The sequence below is a fragment of the Equus caballus genome, chromosome 2 (genome assembly GCF_041296265.1).
Source record: "Equus caballus isolate H_3958 breed thoroughbred chromosome 2, TB-T2T, whole genome shotgun sequence".
NCBI classification, from domain to species: Eukaryota; Metazoa; Chordata; class Mammalia; order Perissodactyla; family Equidae; genus Equus; species Equus caballus.
The window spans coordinates 92,412,929-92,429,723 of NC_091685.1; the positions used below are offsets into that span (position 1 = coordinate 92,412,929).

Here is a 16,795-nt window from a genome sequence, read left to right on the forward strand (position 1 = left end):
TATATGTATTTATGCTCTACTGTGTTCCGAAAACATGCAAGTTAGGATTATACCTACTCATTTGTTAATAAAATTGACCGCTTGTACTGATTTGTGAAAACCACAATTCTCTGCGTTATGATTAGGTGTGTTAAGTATTCAGAGTTTAAAGGAAACCAAGGGGATTAGAAAAACATCATTATTTCCAGAAATGGCTTCCAGGGTTTTCTTAATTTCTTCCTTTGCTCAAAAATCTTCTAAATGAGGTCTTAACTCCCCAATTTTTGTGTTATTGAGAATAAATTTTAAAAGGGCAGAGTAAATTAGCAGGGCATCTTCTAGCCAAGTTAAATCACAGAAACTGAAGACAACCTTTTTAGGACAGATGGATTTAAGAATAAATAACTGTGATTCCTAATCCCCAAATCAAAACTGTCTTGTTCTTTTTTGTCAGAAGACATATCTTCTTAGGTTTATGTTCATCATAACATGGACCCATCATGAAGAAAATTACTGCCAGAGGGTGATTAATGACAAAAACAAAACAAAAAGTATATTAAAAATAATGTGCATTTGGGTCACAGCTTACTCACAGTTACCACTTAACTAAGATTTGGAAGCCTTCCAGAAGTTCCATTATTAAGAGGATTATGAATGCAAAATTTTAGGGAAAACTAAGTTTAGGTGGTGGGAGCTTGGCAGAATCCATGAAAGCGCATAGCACACCCACCAGCTTCTCTTTGCCTGAGACTTAGAAGGTTCAAGTGTTTTTCTTTATATAAAGCACATCAAAATATTCTATGAAGTTAGACACAGCTTTCCAGAGCCAGTCAGATGAAGCCAGTTCTGTGTTGGTGACCATGTTAAATATTTTCTGATGACCTTGTGTTATTTTTGTCATATGAAATTCTCACTCTATTTTTGATGTTTTCACATCCTGTTAGTGTGAACATTAGCTAGATTTTCTCTTTAGAAGATGAGCAACTCTTCATTCACAGCCTAGAAAAGGAAAAAGGTCATCTCACTCTACTTCCTGCCCACCTTGTCTCCGTAAATATGGTGGCCCCCCTGCTCTAGACACCACTGCCAGCATTTGAATGAAGACTCCGTAGCTCAGTTCTTTAATTCATTCTTGATTTCCCTGTTTGCTAATTACTCCTACAACGCTGTCAGGCAGGTGAGGGTGTACCTAATCTTCCGAGGAAGAAACCTTCAATTGATAGAGTTAAATGTTTCATTGTCAGCATCTGGCAAGTTGGCTCAGGTCATTCATTAAACATCTTTTCCAATCAGAACATACCTGTTTCAAAAAGAAAATAATACCAGCTGCTCATCATGGTCTTTTCCTGCATCTTTATTTACATAAAACTTTCAGCAAAGTAGTAAGATTACAGCCCAGGTAACTGAAGGCAAAAACACAATCTTTAATTTTCCTAATGGGCCAAAAATGCTCATCAACCAACTTTTATTCGAAGCAAGTAAAGGCCAGCCACATAAGCACCTTTGTAGAAAGGAGTGCCTCTCTTCCTTCCAGACCTTTCTTGTGTAAATATTATTTTCCTTAAGTTTCACCCTCTGTTAGTCTATGTTGATATTATCAGGCATCTCTTTTCTCTAGGGTTCGCAAGTACTCTAATAAGTGACCATTTCAGGCATTGCAGGCACAGACCGTGTGAAGAGCATGGGCCCTGGAGCCAGTCTGTCTGTACCCGCATCCCAGCTACATCCTGTCGCTGGCTGTTATGGCCTTCGGGAAATTTTTATTCATCTGCTGCCTCATCTGTCAGTTTCCTCATCTGAAAAATGGAGATAATAGCAGTAGCTTTACTCACATTGTAGATGTGAGGAGTGAATGAGTTTATGTTTGCACACTCTCAGAATGGCGCCAGATGCATAGTGAGCCCCCGTAATTATTTTCTGCAATCTCTATTCAGCCTAGTATCATCCAGATGAAGACTAAAAATGTCCTTGAACTCCCGACATGGCTTCCAAAGTCTGTGTGAGGTGGCATTGCTGAAGGACTGAGACATGAATACTGCTCTCTTTTTTCTAAAGCTCTTGATTGCTGGGAAGAGAGTTCCTTTCTCTTAAAGATGGCCTCAGACATTTAGCTTGTGACCTTGTATTTGTTCGTTTTCCAGCTCTTCCAGGCCTAACTCTCCCTTCTGGATAAAGGAATATTGTGGAATTCTGGTTTGGAACTATGAAGGAAGGATAAATCTCTTAGGGAAGTTTGACATAAACCTCTATTTAGCATAGCTAAATAGCTCCCGACTGCACCAGAAAAGACACGGAGCTTTAAAGTCTCCCCAACTGTAGGGGGCGCGGGAGCAGTGGGAGCCCTTAGAACATGGCAGAGAGAGTGTTTGAGTCCCGTTTGTGAAGCTCATTTACTGACGTCTCCTGTAAGGATTTTGAAGTGCCCCTTCCCTCTCACACGCTATCCACAGAGATAACCATATGACATTTCTCAGGTTTCAGAGGTTGGAAATTAAAATTCCATTTGTACATATCTCTTAAACTGGTACAAGATTATCTTGTTTTTCTGCCAGAGGCCTGGCCAAGGGGGGTTGTTAGACATCCTGGAGCTGCTGCTGTTGCTTCGTGTGCAACAATTTGGAAATGCTCTACATCTATGTGGGTTCCCTGATCCCATCACTCGAACACTGAGAAAACTACTAGAGAGCTCTTATTTGCATGTACTATTTAGTTGTACCTCATTTTGGATGACTCTTTGTATAAAAAGGACAAAAATGTTTTCTTCTGTGTGTCCTAAAGCAACAAGAGAGGTTCTAATGCTGTGGTGAAGTCATACCAAAGATAATATGGCAGGAGTTTTCACTTAAAGATGGAACGCCAAGAAAAGAACAGGGAAGCAAGTAAAATGTAAATCATCGGCAAGGTATTAAAATACCCTGGAGAATTTGAGCAAAAGACCAATCATTTAGATAGGAGTGAATGAGAGCAGGTCACATGATCTGTGACCTTCTGTCCCCCTTCCTAAGGGAATCCGCAGGAATTGACTTGTCAGCCTTTGCAACATTCCAAAATGGGTTTGGGGGATGTCCTAGAATAGCCAGGATTGTGAGCAGAATATAATTCTGGGGGCTGTGCCGACTAAACACCACCTCCTCCAAAAGGCCACATCTTGAAGTAGTGTTTGCCTGATCTCACAGGCCTCTGATGGACAGCAAGCCAAGGCATACCTGTCAACATGGAAGTAGGTTTTACCCACTCTAAAAGAGAGAGAAAAATTAGAATAACCCAGGGGCTAGCCCGGTGGAATAGTGATTAAGTTCGCACGCTCCACTTGCACAGCCCAGGGTTCACCAGTTCAGATCCTGGCACCGATCTACATACTGGTCATCAAGCCATGCTGTGGTGGCATCCCACGTACAAACTAGAGGAATACTGGCACAGATGTTAGCTCAGTGACAATCTTCCTCAAGCAAAAAGAGGAAGATTGGCATGGCAATAGATGTTAGCTCAGGGCCAGTCTTCCTTACCAAAAAAAAATTAACATAACCCAAATGTTCACTGATCCACTTTTTGCCTAACATGTTTTTGCTAGACAGCAGTGCTGCATTTTCTCACCACCTGGTGCCGTGATTTTGTTATTGAGTGGAATTTGTTCTTTGTCTAGCTTTGAAATGGCTCTATCTTCTCTCCTCATTATAGGAGTAGGAACAGAAGCTCCATGAAGGTGGGGGGGTTTCTTACATTTGTTCACTGCACCTAGAACAGTGTCTGGCACATAATGAATGAAGACTTACAACTCGCCATACATTGTGTAGTATTTCACTCATGTTTATTTTATTTTAAAAAAAAACAAAGTACGTACATTTTACAGATGTGAAAATTGAGGTTAAATAACCAGCCCAACCAAGGTCACACAGGTGGTAAGTAGTAGACATGGGATTCCAAGCCAGGGCTGACTCTTGGGTCAGGCTTCTCGACTGCTACCCTGGACTGCCTCACGTCGGCTACTGGACATAATAAACCGTAAATCATGGCGTGAAATGCAGCTGTATCACTGAAGATTAGCTTGCTGTAGGATAATACCAATTGAAGGCTTTTTCTAAGCAAATTCCAAAAGTGTTGTTCTACCTTATCATGGCATCATTTCGTGCTCTAGAGATGGCATATAACTGCCCCTTTGTTAAGTAATTGAAATAAATCAGTGCCAGTGAGTTTGACTTTCTGTGACTATTTGTCTCTGAAGAGAAAGACTGTGTTTGTGTGTTTTTGTGTGTGTTCGTGTGGTGGTGGGGAAGGGACACAGAGATTGGCGTTTAGTTTAGTTTAGAGATGCTGGAAAAGAATGGCTATGTTCCTCAAGCAGCGACTGCCTTCCTGGGTTACATTATGACTCGGGAGACCATCCATCCCAATGACTTTTGAAGGCAAACATGGGCTTTTCTGAGAGATTCACTTGGGGGCAGAGAGAGAATTCAAATAACAATGTGTAGGACATTTGGGTACTAAACTTATGGATGTTTCTAACTAAGAACAAACTAAACAAAAGTGGGAAATCACCATGACAACTAAAGAGAGAAGCAACTGGATTCCAGATTTGCCAGCAGCTCTTTCCAGAACTCAGTGAAAAGTCTGAGAAAGCATTTAAATGGAAAACAAGTCATGTGAATTCAGGCGAATGAATCTTTGAAAGACAGGAAATGATCCAGGTGATTGGAGTGTACTCTTTCTGCGCTAAGTGGGAAAGTAAGTGTAATGTCAGACTTCAGAAGACACAGAGGGGGGTTTTTCAACATATTTCCTCTCGTACTCCACACTCACTACTCATTTCAAATTTTGCATTCCACAGTCAGTCCAGTGTCTTACCTTCCTGCCATATCAAATATGTGTTTTGTCCTATGAAATACAGTCCTTTCCCAGAGGGGTGTGTGAATGATTCTCTTCACCATCTAGTAAAGCCACTGGTATTTATTCTCTATCCTGCTTTTTTCGATAGGAAACATGCCTTTAGCACCTATTCTTGAATAATCGATCCTTTATGTATTGAGCACCAGTCCTGTGCTTAAACACCGCTGGAGAGTAAAAGAAAAATATAATACTTTACCTGTGTTCAGGGGAAAAGAAAACCTACACAAAAGAAAATAATGGCAGCATAAGCAAATGCTAAATTATGTGGTCTAACTAGGAAGAGTGCCTTCATCCTTCCAAAGAAGAAATCTGTAGGGAGGTTACCTTCATGGGGGAGGAAAATATAAAGCTGAACCCAAAAACACATAGGGTTTAGGTACATGGAGAGAGAGGACAAGAGCCAGGCAGGGGCTCAGCTTATACAAAGACAGGGAAGTGCAAGGCCTGAGCCAGTGACAGCAATTGGCAACTGAAAGTTTGGTTTAATCGAGTTAACACAGCTTAGTGATTAAAAGTCAATAGACTGAGCTCTCATTCTGCCTCCACCACCTACCAGATGTATGATGGTAGGCAAGTCACTTACCTGCTCTAAACCTCAGTTCCCTCATCTTTAAATGGGAAAATTTCCACCTACTTCACTGAGCCTTTGCAGGATTAAATGAGATAATGCAAGCAATGCACTTAGCATGCAGTGAGCACTTACAAAATGGCGATAGGAGCAATGGTTTTTCACTGAAGTTGAATAAGTAGAGGATTTGATGAATGGGCACTGGAAAGTCATTGTAATTCTTGAGCAAGGTATTGGCTTTAATTAATGTGGGTTTTAGGAAGATTAATCTGGCTGCGGTTTGTAGGATTGATGAAGGGAAGAATCTGAAAGACAAGGGGTTATGTCAGGAGGCTGTAAGAGTAATCTTGGCTTCATTTTATGAGCAACTGAATTAGGAAGGTGGCAGTGAAAACTCAGAAGGAGAATAGTAGGTAGAGGAAAGAATCTACAGAATCTGGTGGTTTGATTTAGAGGTAAAAAGACAATGGGATTCGTCAAAGATGATCCCAGGCTTTGAGTTGTAGAAACTGGGTAAACCAGTGACAGAAGGGATGACACGCGATATCCCAGCACTCATCCCTTGGACAGAGGAAAGCTGAGGCCATCAGGGCAAGAGCTACTAGACAGGGGACCCCAAGAAGGCAGGGACTTTGTCTGTGCTCTTCTCCTTAGATCCTTAGCACCGAGAACAGGAACTCACATACAGCAGAGACCCAGAAACTATTTTTTGAATGAATAGATGGTGAGAACATTGTACACCTATAAGTAAGTAAACTCTGAACAATGATATAAGGTAGATAGTTTTTATATTGTGAACCATAGAGCAGCCTTCAGTGGGAGTTATATAAAAGTCCGTATTTAATATAGGAAGAAAAATGTCTATTTCTCAAGGAAAAAATTTAAAAACCTGCTCATCCAATAGAAAGTAGTAACTGTTGCAACTTGAACACTGATAACAAAGGGAATTTTCTAATTCAGAGGACATAAAATAAACATATTTAAAATAAGAAAAAAAACACTTGTTCTTGTACGTCTTGTTTTATCCTTTCCATCCTGGGTATAGGATAAAAGAAACCCCTTACTTGCTTGTTAGAAGAAGAAAGCTCTCACTTGAAGTTCCGACTTGGCAGATGTCAGTTGAAAGCTCTGCTTATGGAATATGCTGCAGTGTCAAACTCTGTTGGATAATTTTAGACGAATGTGTCATGTGTGACATGGAAATATGGCATGCTGTACATTAGTGATTTCCCAAGTGTTTGGATCAGGTAGTAATGTGCTGGGAAAGTGCTCTTTATCTCTCCACACAGTGTACTTGTAGAGCAGTGGGGAAATGCTTTAGGTGGAAATTACTTTAGTCAGAAGAAGAATCCATTTACAATATGCGCCTTCTAACATCTTTCAGACAATGCATTGTATTAAAGAGGCATTTTTTGATTAATGTTTTATAAACATTTTTCAGCATGACAGCTTAAAGTCCCTGTAAAATTGTAAATGCGTGCCTAGTGTTCACTTCCATAAAGTCAAATGCCATCTCATAAAGTCTAGCTGGATCCTGTCAACCATGGTGACACAGAATCAGTACCTGGGAGCATTAAAATTAATTTGCTTCATTTATATTACTGCAGTGATAGCAAGATGAAAAGAGTCCTATATTTAAATTTTACTTTAAAAAGAAAACTCTTTCTAGGAAGTTTGTTTGGTTTTTTTAAATTATTGCTTCTTTTTTTTCCTAGTTAATGAATGTAGTGAAAATAGAGTGATAGTCTGCACAGGAACTTTTTGATGGGATCTGGAAAAATACAAATCCATTCATTCAACACACTCTTTTTGAGCACCCACTAAATGCTCAAAGATGAAGAAGAAATAGTTGCTTACCCTAAGAAGCTTACAGCTTAGTGAGGGAAACACAAGAATCAGGCAATGATAATAAGTGCTGTGCACACTAGGCCAGAATGTGCCCTAGGTTAGGCAGGCATAGAGTAAACTGATGTAAAGCCAGCCTTGGGACTTGGAGGATGGCTTTCCAGAGGAGGCGACTTAAGAGCTGAAAGCTAAAGCATTGGGCAGGTCGAGAAGTGGCTGATGGGCATTGTAGGCGAAAGGAGCTCATGTGCAAAGGCCTAGAGGTGAGACAGCATGGGCATGGCCACCTGGGCAGGGGTGGGGCACTCTTCGTGCTGGAGCACAGAGGTAGAAGAGGGCAGGAGAGGGCAGACACAGAGGGAGTTGGGGCCGGGTCCTGAAGATCCTGGTCCACCACGTTTGGGAGCCCCTCCTGTGTGAGAAACTCCTGCATGACTTGACATAATCAGATTTGTAATCAAGAATGTTCCTTCTGGTTGCAGAGTGGAAAATAGCTTGAACAGGACAAGCCTGAAGGCAGAGACTGGTTTGGAGATAGTGCAGGAAGTGCAGTTGAGAGCTGCCTGTGTCCTGAGGGAAGGTTATGGGGAGGGAAGTATGAATGGGCACAGAGGAGCCCGGCAAGTTACTTAAATGCAAGGTTATGTCATATCCCCCTTCCTGTCTAGCCTGTTCACAGAGTAGTTAATCAGTTGCATGAGTGCTAATTGAATGAATGAATGAGTGATCAATGAATTATTAAGCAAGTGAGTGAAGAGGATGCAAGGGTGGTTCATTACATAGGCTTCTGGAATAAAAGCTATAGCTGATTTTCTTTGATTTGACTTGAAGATCAGATTTTGCCAAATTCATAGCCAGGCATCAGAAATCACGGTATGGTGAGTGCTGTGGAGCTCCCATGCTCCAGCCTCTCTCTGCTGAGTTTCCAGTTGTCGTCCGATAGTGCTGGAGACATGGCAAAGATACCCTAGAACAGATATCACACTCTGCATCCAAATGAGTGCCCCGCAGCATGGGCCACTCGAACATGGAGAAGTTAACTCTCACTCTGCTTCTCCCAACTTCTCCTTCTTCTCTGACCTTTGAGAAAATGAAAAAGCACTGAGTGGACACCCTGCTGGTGTGGGATGGGGAGGGGAGTGGGGAAGAAACTGCAGGAAAGCAGGAAAGAAGAAAGATGGAGATAAACAGGAGATAGAGAAAAAACTCTAATATTTGAAAAGGAAAGTAGATAATCAAATGATTGAAAAGTAAAGCAGATCTTAAGACTGAAGGAAAATAAAGGTTCTCAAAACAAATAACATAACTTGCATTGCTGGAGTCTCCTCGCCTCGCCCAGTGATCAACTTGTGAATCCACCATATGAGAGTGACAAGCAAGGACACGTGAAAGGGGCTTGGGCCCTAATCTCTGGGAAACTAAGTTTTTTCCACTGATATATTATTTTCAATAATATTTTTAACATTAGTCACTTGGAGTTGTGGTGATAGGAAATTTGATTAACGATTAACAAGAAGGCATTGCAGGCACATAGAGTGGTGAAAAGAAATCCCTGTTTAATTGGACAAATATCTACAGCAGCTGCAGGTCATCATGGATCCTTTCTCTTTTTCAAGCACGCGGTGAATGACTACAGTGTGAGGCATAGTAAGAAAGGGGCCTGTCTCCCCAGGGTCCGTGAGGAAGGCAGACGCCACTCCTTCGATACAGGGAAGATTAAGCAGTACGTCGTACTGGGGACCAAATGAGGAATCACTGCAGGAAGTAGCCCGAGCCTGGGGAACAAAGGGAAGAAGTTGGGTTCTCAGAACCTACAAGCTTGGAGGAGGAAATGGGAGCTCAGACCTGCGAGGAGGGAACAGTGAGCTATGGGCTGGAGCCAACTACTGCTGCCCTCTTGAAGGTGCTGTTGTCGGCAGGAGCCCCAAGCACCTCCTCCTTCTCCGGCCTTCCTCCAGTGCCCCTGTTGGTAGAACTGTCCAGGGAGCCGCCTGACAAGGAGAAACAATGTCTGCGGAGTCCCAGCCCCATCAAGGAGCAGTGTACAGAAGGGTATGTTTAAAGATGAGATATAAGAGCTGAAGAACCAGCACACGGCCAGAAGAGACCTTCCTACAAATTGGTTTTAGGGTCCAAAGAAGGTAGAAGGTCACTCGTACACTGGAAGCTTCTTGAGGGTAAAGACTTGGCCACATCTTTCAGTCTCTGGTTCCCTTGCCACTGTGGGTGTAGTCTCAGTTACAGTTACTTAGCTGCTCCCCCACATGAAATCACAGGACATCCTGGTGTGGGTCGCCAGAAGTGTGATGAGGTCTGCTGCCCCTGTAAGTGCTTCCGGAAGGGGCCCAAAGGGAATGGGTTCCAGAAGGACTTATGACTAGAAAGCATTTTGCATACCAGGCCCTCTTCAGCATAATGGAGCTGCACTCCCCCTGGCATCTTGAGGTCTTCAGAGGCCTGGGACCTTATCTGACACAGAGAACTGGATGTTCAAGTCCCCTGGGTTGCATTTCGGACTTCACCCCTTGGGAAAGTTTCCCAGCTGCTGGCTGTTTTCGTTTCCTCATCAATAAAATGGTGCCAACAGTCGTTTTCATCAACCTACCAGCATTACTGTGAGGCTTAGTCAGTGAATATGGGCGAGCTCTTGAGAGCACGTGACATCTGGTAAGCACACACTGCATGTACCTAATTCATCACACTATCATGAATTTCTGACCTTGGTTACAGCAGGATACCTTGTATACCTTGCAGTCGACTTTTTGTTTACTTACTGTGGCGGCAGCCCTGTGATTGTCTCTGTGGCTTCCCCTCAGAGCCCACGTCAGCTTGCTGAAGAACGACACAGAGCCTGAGTCTTAGCCAAGAAAGGAGAACTCACGTGAGCTAGCCCAGCAGCCATGGTTCTCGAATTTGGGATCAGAAACCCCTGCTCTGATCATTTTTAGGGACAAGTGTCTCCATATTTCTATCACTTCCTCCTTCTAGCCCCACTTTGACTCCATCCTCATCCCCCAACTCCTCTGCATCATCCCTGGGGAAAGGATGAGCATGTTCAAGTCTTATTTTCTCATCGTAATAACTTTCCAGGACTATAACATCAGGTGCTGCTTTTCAGCTATAAGTGGATGAGGCATATTATTTTTTAAAATAAAGCTCTTTTGTTTTTTATATTCATGAGATGACGGAAACTGCAAAAACCTAAACACGTACTTTTGAAGCTCTGAGAGGGACATTGTTTAGGAAGAGTTAAGTGTTTTCAGTTTATGGCAATGATATGTGAGGCCATGAAAAAAGAAGCAGCCATGAAATACATGAAATGCATTTTTGCATAAAGGTTTGAAATTTATTAGAAGGTAAAAATAATTGAAAAAGCAGAGCTTTCCTCGCTGGATTATAATAAAAAGTTATTTATGTGCCATCATTGTGCATGGCTAGGAGCTTGGGTCCTTTTCAGGGGCTGTTCTCAAAGAAACAAGAAGAAAGCTAAGCTGTTAAAGCTGTTCAGTTGAAAAAGCTGACATACACACAGCAGTTCTGACAAGTGGGCCATATTAAAACAATTGGTAATAATAGTGAAACTGCCAGTGTCTGAATTCTGTTATGGAAGCTTAATAGGTACACACTATAGGCAGCTGCTTACAAAATATGCACACCTTGCCCTGGGTTTAATAGAATGGGAGACTCATGAAGTAGTATTCGTTTACCTAAGTTCTAGTAAGACCTTCACTGTGGGGTTTGAACATTCAGCACCAATCTCAGAATTCACATGCCATATACAATATTGCGTAAAGCGCTTTGAGATCCTTGGCCAAAAGAGAACATGCAAAGCCTTTGTTAACGTTTATTTGGCCCAAGTACCCTCCTACTTATAGCAGTATATACCATTCATTATCTTACCATATCCTTTCAACTCTCAAAAGTGAACTTGAAGGCTTTGAAATGGTGCCAGACAGGCCTCCCTAAAGACCAACAGACTTTTCACTACTAAGCAAGAAAAGGTCCATTTTGAGCTTCTGCCTCACTGGTATTTTTGAGCCTTCTTGAAGCAGCTATATTCCACACGATCTTCTCTCCTCTCCTTGTTGACAGGCTGCTAATCTGCGGTGAGAGTCATCGGTGCCCTTGAACACTGACCACCTTTTCAGCTTGAATCTGTTCTAGGTAGAGCTTAGAGCTTTATATAGTGAAAGGAGGATGGAAAGACTTGGTGACTCGTTTGAGACCTTCCCCTTTCAGTTCTGTGAACAGACATGGGGGAAATATGGTGAGGGCCTATTCCAGAGTTCTGATTTTAATGGAGTATGTCTTTAATTTGATGACAGGCTGAATTTGCCTCTAGGTTTTCTGTCTTCTTTGTTCTTCAGGGATTCCAATGCTGAAGATAGTGTTTGCAGGCCACGAGCACCTCTCGTTAATATCCGTCCCCCTGCTCATCTACCACCCGGTTCAGATCCTGCTGGGCAGTGTGCTGGTGCCAACAATAAAGTCTTGGATGGTGTCAAGGCAGAAGGTGAGACTCTAGAAGGATCTTATTTGAATCTAAATCAGATTGAAATGCTATTTCTGAATCTTAGCTGTTTATACACTTTAACTTTTGCTCGCATATCTTTGTTCTCAAGTACATATTTTAACTAAATACAGTAATGATGCATTGATCCATTTCAATTTGAACAGGAGAATTGAGGGCTAAATGTTTTATATTGTTATAAAAGTAGAATTATACTTAAAATGTGGTTTTAGAAAGCTCTTTTTAACTTGCTTATACTGAAGGGCGTATCGCAATGGAGTAAAGTTTCAATAAATACACGTATCCCTCCAACCGGTGTATACCGTCTTTGTCCCACTCGGTCTTTCACATGTGTCCTGACTTCACGTGCCTTTCTAAATATCATAGCAGCTGCCCTTTTTTAGAATGCCTACTTTATTTTTAATTTTCCAGATACATAATAACTTCTTTGTATAGCAAAACTATGTGTTTGGGCATTAAAAAATAAAATTTCAGTAACAAAGGAGCCCACACAATGTCAATTCACTACACTTAGCTCAGGGTCTTGTTATTTATTTGGTATTTGTGGATATGATTTCCTAAATTATAAGCCAAAATAAAATCAGCCAGGTGATTCACATGAAGTTTCGATGCTGCATATACCATGGAAGCGCCCATAGAGCGGGCTTCTTCCCAGTGGCTTGGACTTTATACGACATCTTTCAGCCGTACACAAGGTGGCGACTGTTATCGGGAGATGAGTAGGAAGAAGAGACAGCCAATGACAGAGGAGTGCCCTGTGTCGTGTCCTTAGCATCCTGAAATGGAATAGCCACAATGCCACCTATTGAGCTGTGTGTCCTAAGCACATCTCAGCCTTTACCTGGTTCAGAGAGTAGACCCTTGAGCCAGGCTGCCAGCTCTGCCACCTTCTCACTGGGTGACCTTGGGCATGTTCCTTCACTTCCCTGTACCTCAGTTTCTGCAGCTCTAAAACTAATGACAATATCCACTCCTTAGAGTTGTAGAAGATTAGGTGGCAGGTGTTTGATAAAAGCTAGCTGCTATTATTACTATATTGTCATTGTTGTTTATTGTTATCTGCAACACCATTCAAAGCAAGCTTTGCTATCCCCATTTTAAAGGTTAGGAAATAGGCTCAAAGAATTGAGCAACTTGCCCAAGGTTATGTTGGTGGTTTGGTCAGTGCAAGAATTAGGACTTGAACTCTAGTCTATTTGGCCCCCAAAATTTTTCCACTACACCATGATAACACTCCAGACAGAAATATAACATTGCTTTTAGAAGGAGCATCCTAGGTCCCCAGGATCCTTCCTAGGAAGGTTAGCCCATCCAGCACCTTCACTCGTCTCATTATTTAATAAAATGTTAGTGATCACCATTCTGTGCTGGGTACCACTCCAGGCTCTGGTCCTCCCACTCAGAGTTGGTAGAGGAGTAGTTCAGTAACTTTTTCTTTCTTTTACTATTTATCCCCCTTGAAAACGTCTATTTATATTTATGCTTATGTTTATCAATGTGTATGCCATTGTAGGCCAGAATTTACACCTATAAATTTTGATAAAAAATGAAGAAAATTATTTGAAAATCCTAATACTCTATCAATAATATGCAGTCATAGTGAACAGCAAATTAATCAGAGTGGAGTTTACCTCTAAATGTTTAAAAGCTCCGGAATTTATTCTACAGAGCAACAGAAGTGTTTCCAAAAGGGAGACTAACTTGGGCAATGCTGTTCATTTTCCCTTTGCACAGAAACTGCTCCAAACCAGGGGACCACTGGCTAACTTAGAATAATCCAGAAGACTTGGAATATTTATCTATCCCACTTGACCACAAAAATAAATACAAAATGTCAATCTTAAGAGTATCCGTGAGTGTCTCCTCTGCTTTCCATCAGTACTGATTGAGGCCCACAGCCACCATGTAGTGACAGCGGGACCATATGAGTAGCCAGGCCGAGCTGGGAGAGATGACAAAGTCTGCCTGTCAATGAGGTGGCCAGGTGAATCTGTATCCAGAGGTTTGGCTCATTGGTTGTATAATGCTATCTGGGTGGGCCTCTTCTCCCTTCTAGTAGCATAAATTATCTAGTGTTAATTGAGGCTTTCACTTTGCTCGTGGATACTGTCCAACTCTGAACAGCGTGTTTTCCTTTCTTGTAGGGAGTGAAGTTGACGAGGCCAACAGTATAATGAAAGAGGCGCTCTTTATGCAGCGATGTATATATGTACAGGATTGTACATACAAACACTTCTGAAGACTTGTACTTGTGAAAGTTGCTTCGATGCATATTTTATTTTTTTACACAAAAATATGATATAACTGTTTAAGTGCCTTAAAATGTATTTGACAAGAGCACTATTCCCAAAACCTCCTTTGTTGGTTACTGCCAGGGGTGGTACAGTATTTTGGAGTTGTTTAATGGTTTTTTCCCTAATGCAGAAAGCAGTCATTGTAAGTGACAAAAAGCAAACACATTTTTCTCTTTCCACCTTTTGTGCAATACAACTCTATACTAGTTACTGTACTGTTTGAAATGAGGTCACACCATCAGGAAGATGCCCTTCTGATGACAGCGAAAATTTCCAAAGTCTTATTCATGAATACTTTGATTTAGTCTGTGGTTCTTTTTTTCTACAACTGTGACATGCCTCTTCCTTATCAACTCAGCAGGGGTCATAGATGCTGAAAATCATAACTTATCTGCATTTCTTGGCATCATTTTTTTAGACATTCCTTCAAATAGTTTCCACACAGAAATTCCTCAGCCCCATTATAAGAGATTGTGGTGTTACATGTCTTAAATTTATTATAAGCTGCTTCAAAGAAAGGGTCTGATGTTTGAGTTATGAGTCAAGTAAGTGAAGTTTTGAGGTAAACTACAGGATTTGGTTTTCAGGATTTTTTAAATTATATTTCAATATGCTTTTCCTTTTTCTTCCATAATTTCTTTCTCTCCTGTTTTCCAACACACTTGCAAACTCATAACAGCCAAATGTGAGACAGAAAAATATTACAGTTGGAGAGTGGCAACAATTCACATTCCACACTGAGACCAAAATTTCTTTTCCTGTTCTACAGATGTGCTGAGCACAAATTGCCCCTTTTAGCCAGAAACAGCCTGTTACATCTTTGAAGTAAGCACACTTAAGGCATTTGAGACAAGTTATTAAGGAAAGTTTTCTTGGCACATTTGACAAATGTTTGCAACATTTTTAAAAAAATTAAATCGTAGTGCTCTTATGAATAAATGAAAATATAAAGGTCATAGATGCAAACAAATGTTACATATACACATTCTGTCTAGCCAGATGGAAAGAAAAAAGGACACAGAAAATGCAAAAGCATTCATTAGCCAAAATATCAAGTAGAATTAGTTCCCAATTGAGCATCAGCTTTCAAAGGAGTATCCAATGTTTGCTTCTACTATGGCTGGAACAGCTTTCACTGGACCCAAATAAAGAATAAAGCAATATATAGAATTAAGGGAACACTTTTCTTCTGTTTCCTGCACGCTCTCATGTCGCATCGTCTCTATGTGTCTCTTCTTGATTTGACGGATGATATTGGCATCCTGGGTCACACTGAGGCCGCACTCTCTCCTCAGCACCTGTCTTGTTGTTTTGTCAACAACAAAAAAATCATTCCTTTGAAACTTACCAAGTTTATCAGTAGTGTAAATTTATATTATTGTTACTACCAGGTCTCCTCTTGTGCTACTTCTGACTCATTTCAGTATCATTGAAGCTCATAAATTTCACAAGAGTTATCCTCAGTGTAAATTTCAAGACTACTGCCAGACCCTGCAAAAATCTATGCTAAACAGGCTGTTTGTCAAGAACTTCTGTTGTCAAGAATTTCACTGGTGTCTAAAACTACAGTAATTTTGCTTGATACCTTGATGCTTACATACGGAGCACAGAAAGGCTTTCATGTTTTGTCCCTACGAGCTTCTTTGAGTTTCAGAGTAAATGGAATTGTCTGTCTGTCTGAGCTATCATAAAAATCTTTCTCCCTAGCGTAGAATACTGATTTTTCCCCTCAACTTATCTACCTCTATTGTCTAACACCTAGGTTTTAGGTGTGATTATGGGATAAAATTCAACTGAAAATGCTATAACATTTTATCTTTTGCTTTAAAAAATGTGTTTTGTTTTCAAATAACCTTCTCTACATAGTGAGTTTTGGTGGCTTTAGTGATATGTTTATGCCTATTTCTTTTTTTACACAAATGCCATGGATATTTTTCCATAAAGAACAAAAAATAAAATCAAAATTTATTTTTAATTGTGTTTATTGGGATTTAATTATTCAGTTCTTAAAATGTTTCCCTATGTATATACACTGTCAAGCTCTCTGTTTTATGCATTTATTTTGTCTAAATGTATTTATGAAAGAAATACGTTAGATTATATTTATGTTTACCCATTTTTCCACCTAGATTTTTTCTTAATGGCTGTTATGAAATTTGATTTTTTAATGGATGATAATGTTAATCTTTTCATGTGTTCTTAGTTTTAAAATTTTATGTTTTTTTCTTTTTTACTCTTCCCTATTCTGTTTAAAACTAACACACCTCTGGCCAATCTTCAGTATTTGTTTATGCTAAATACCAAATTTTTCCAAAGGATTGGTGAAGTCATGAAGTGGATTATTTATGGTGAGTGGAAGATGAAAATGATTCTATGATTAAACAAAGAGATGTTTCAGAAATCACAAGAGAAGCTGTGGCTTATTTTTTACCTGACTTCAGATGCACTCAAAATGCCTTCCAAGTATCTATAGATTTCTCTTGATTCATTCCAGTCCTGTTATATCTGTCATGGTTAAATAGACATAAGCTTCATAGTCTTCGGGGCATCCATCTCCATACTGCCACCACGCCATGATGTTAAAGTCCAGGAGGAGCCCTTGCTTTTTCATTAGAGATAAGTGTTCCCTACCTCAGGTTGAGGACCAAAAGAGAAACATACCCAACAGAAGGGGCAAAATTTAGGTGATCTGAA

The 16,795-nt window shown here is 40.6% G+C and overlaps 1 protein-coding gene across 8 annotated transcripts in view; it reads left to right on the top strand.

Moving 5' to 3' along the window:
- SLC10A7 (solute carrier family 10 member 7) overlaps window positions 1-16,505 on the top strand; it is a 240,067-nt gene extending 223,562 nt beyond the window's left edge. For 3 of the 8 annotated variants that reach the window (XR_011435011.1, XM_001501818.6, XM_070258212.1), the window contains 2 exons: window positions 11,644-11,789; window positions 13,952-16,505. Coding sequence is in view for 3 of the 8 variants with exons in the window: in XM_001501818.6 (XP_001501868.1) it covers window positions 11,644-11,789; window positions 13,952-13,981 (176 nt within the window). In the remaining 5 variants the exon portion in view is untranslated. Of the gene's footprint in view, window positions 1-11,643; window positions 11,790-13,541; window positions 13,660-13,951 lie in introns of those variants that run through there. The other 5 variants (XR_011435001.1, XR_011435012.1, XR_011435009.1 and 2 more) reach the window with 4 other exon arrangements.
- Window positions 16,506-16,795: the final 290 nt, after the last annotated feature.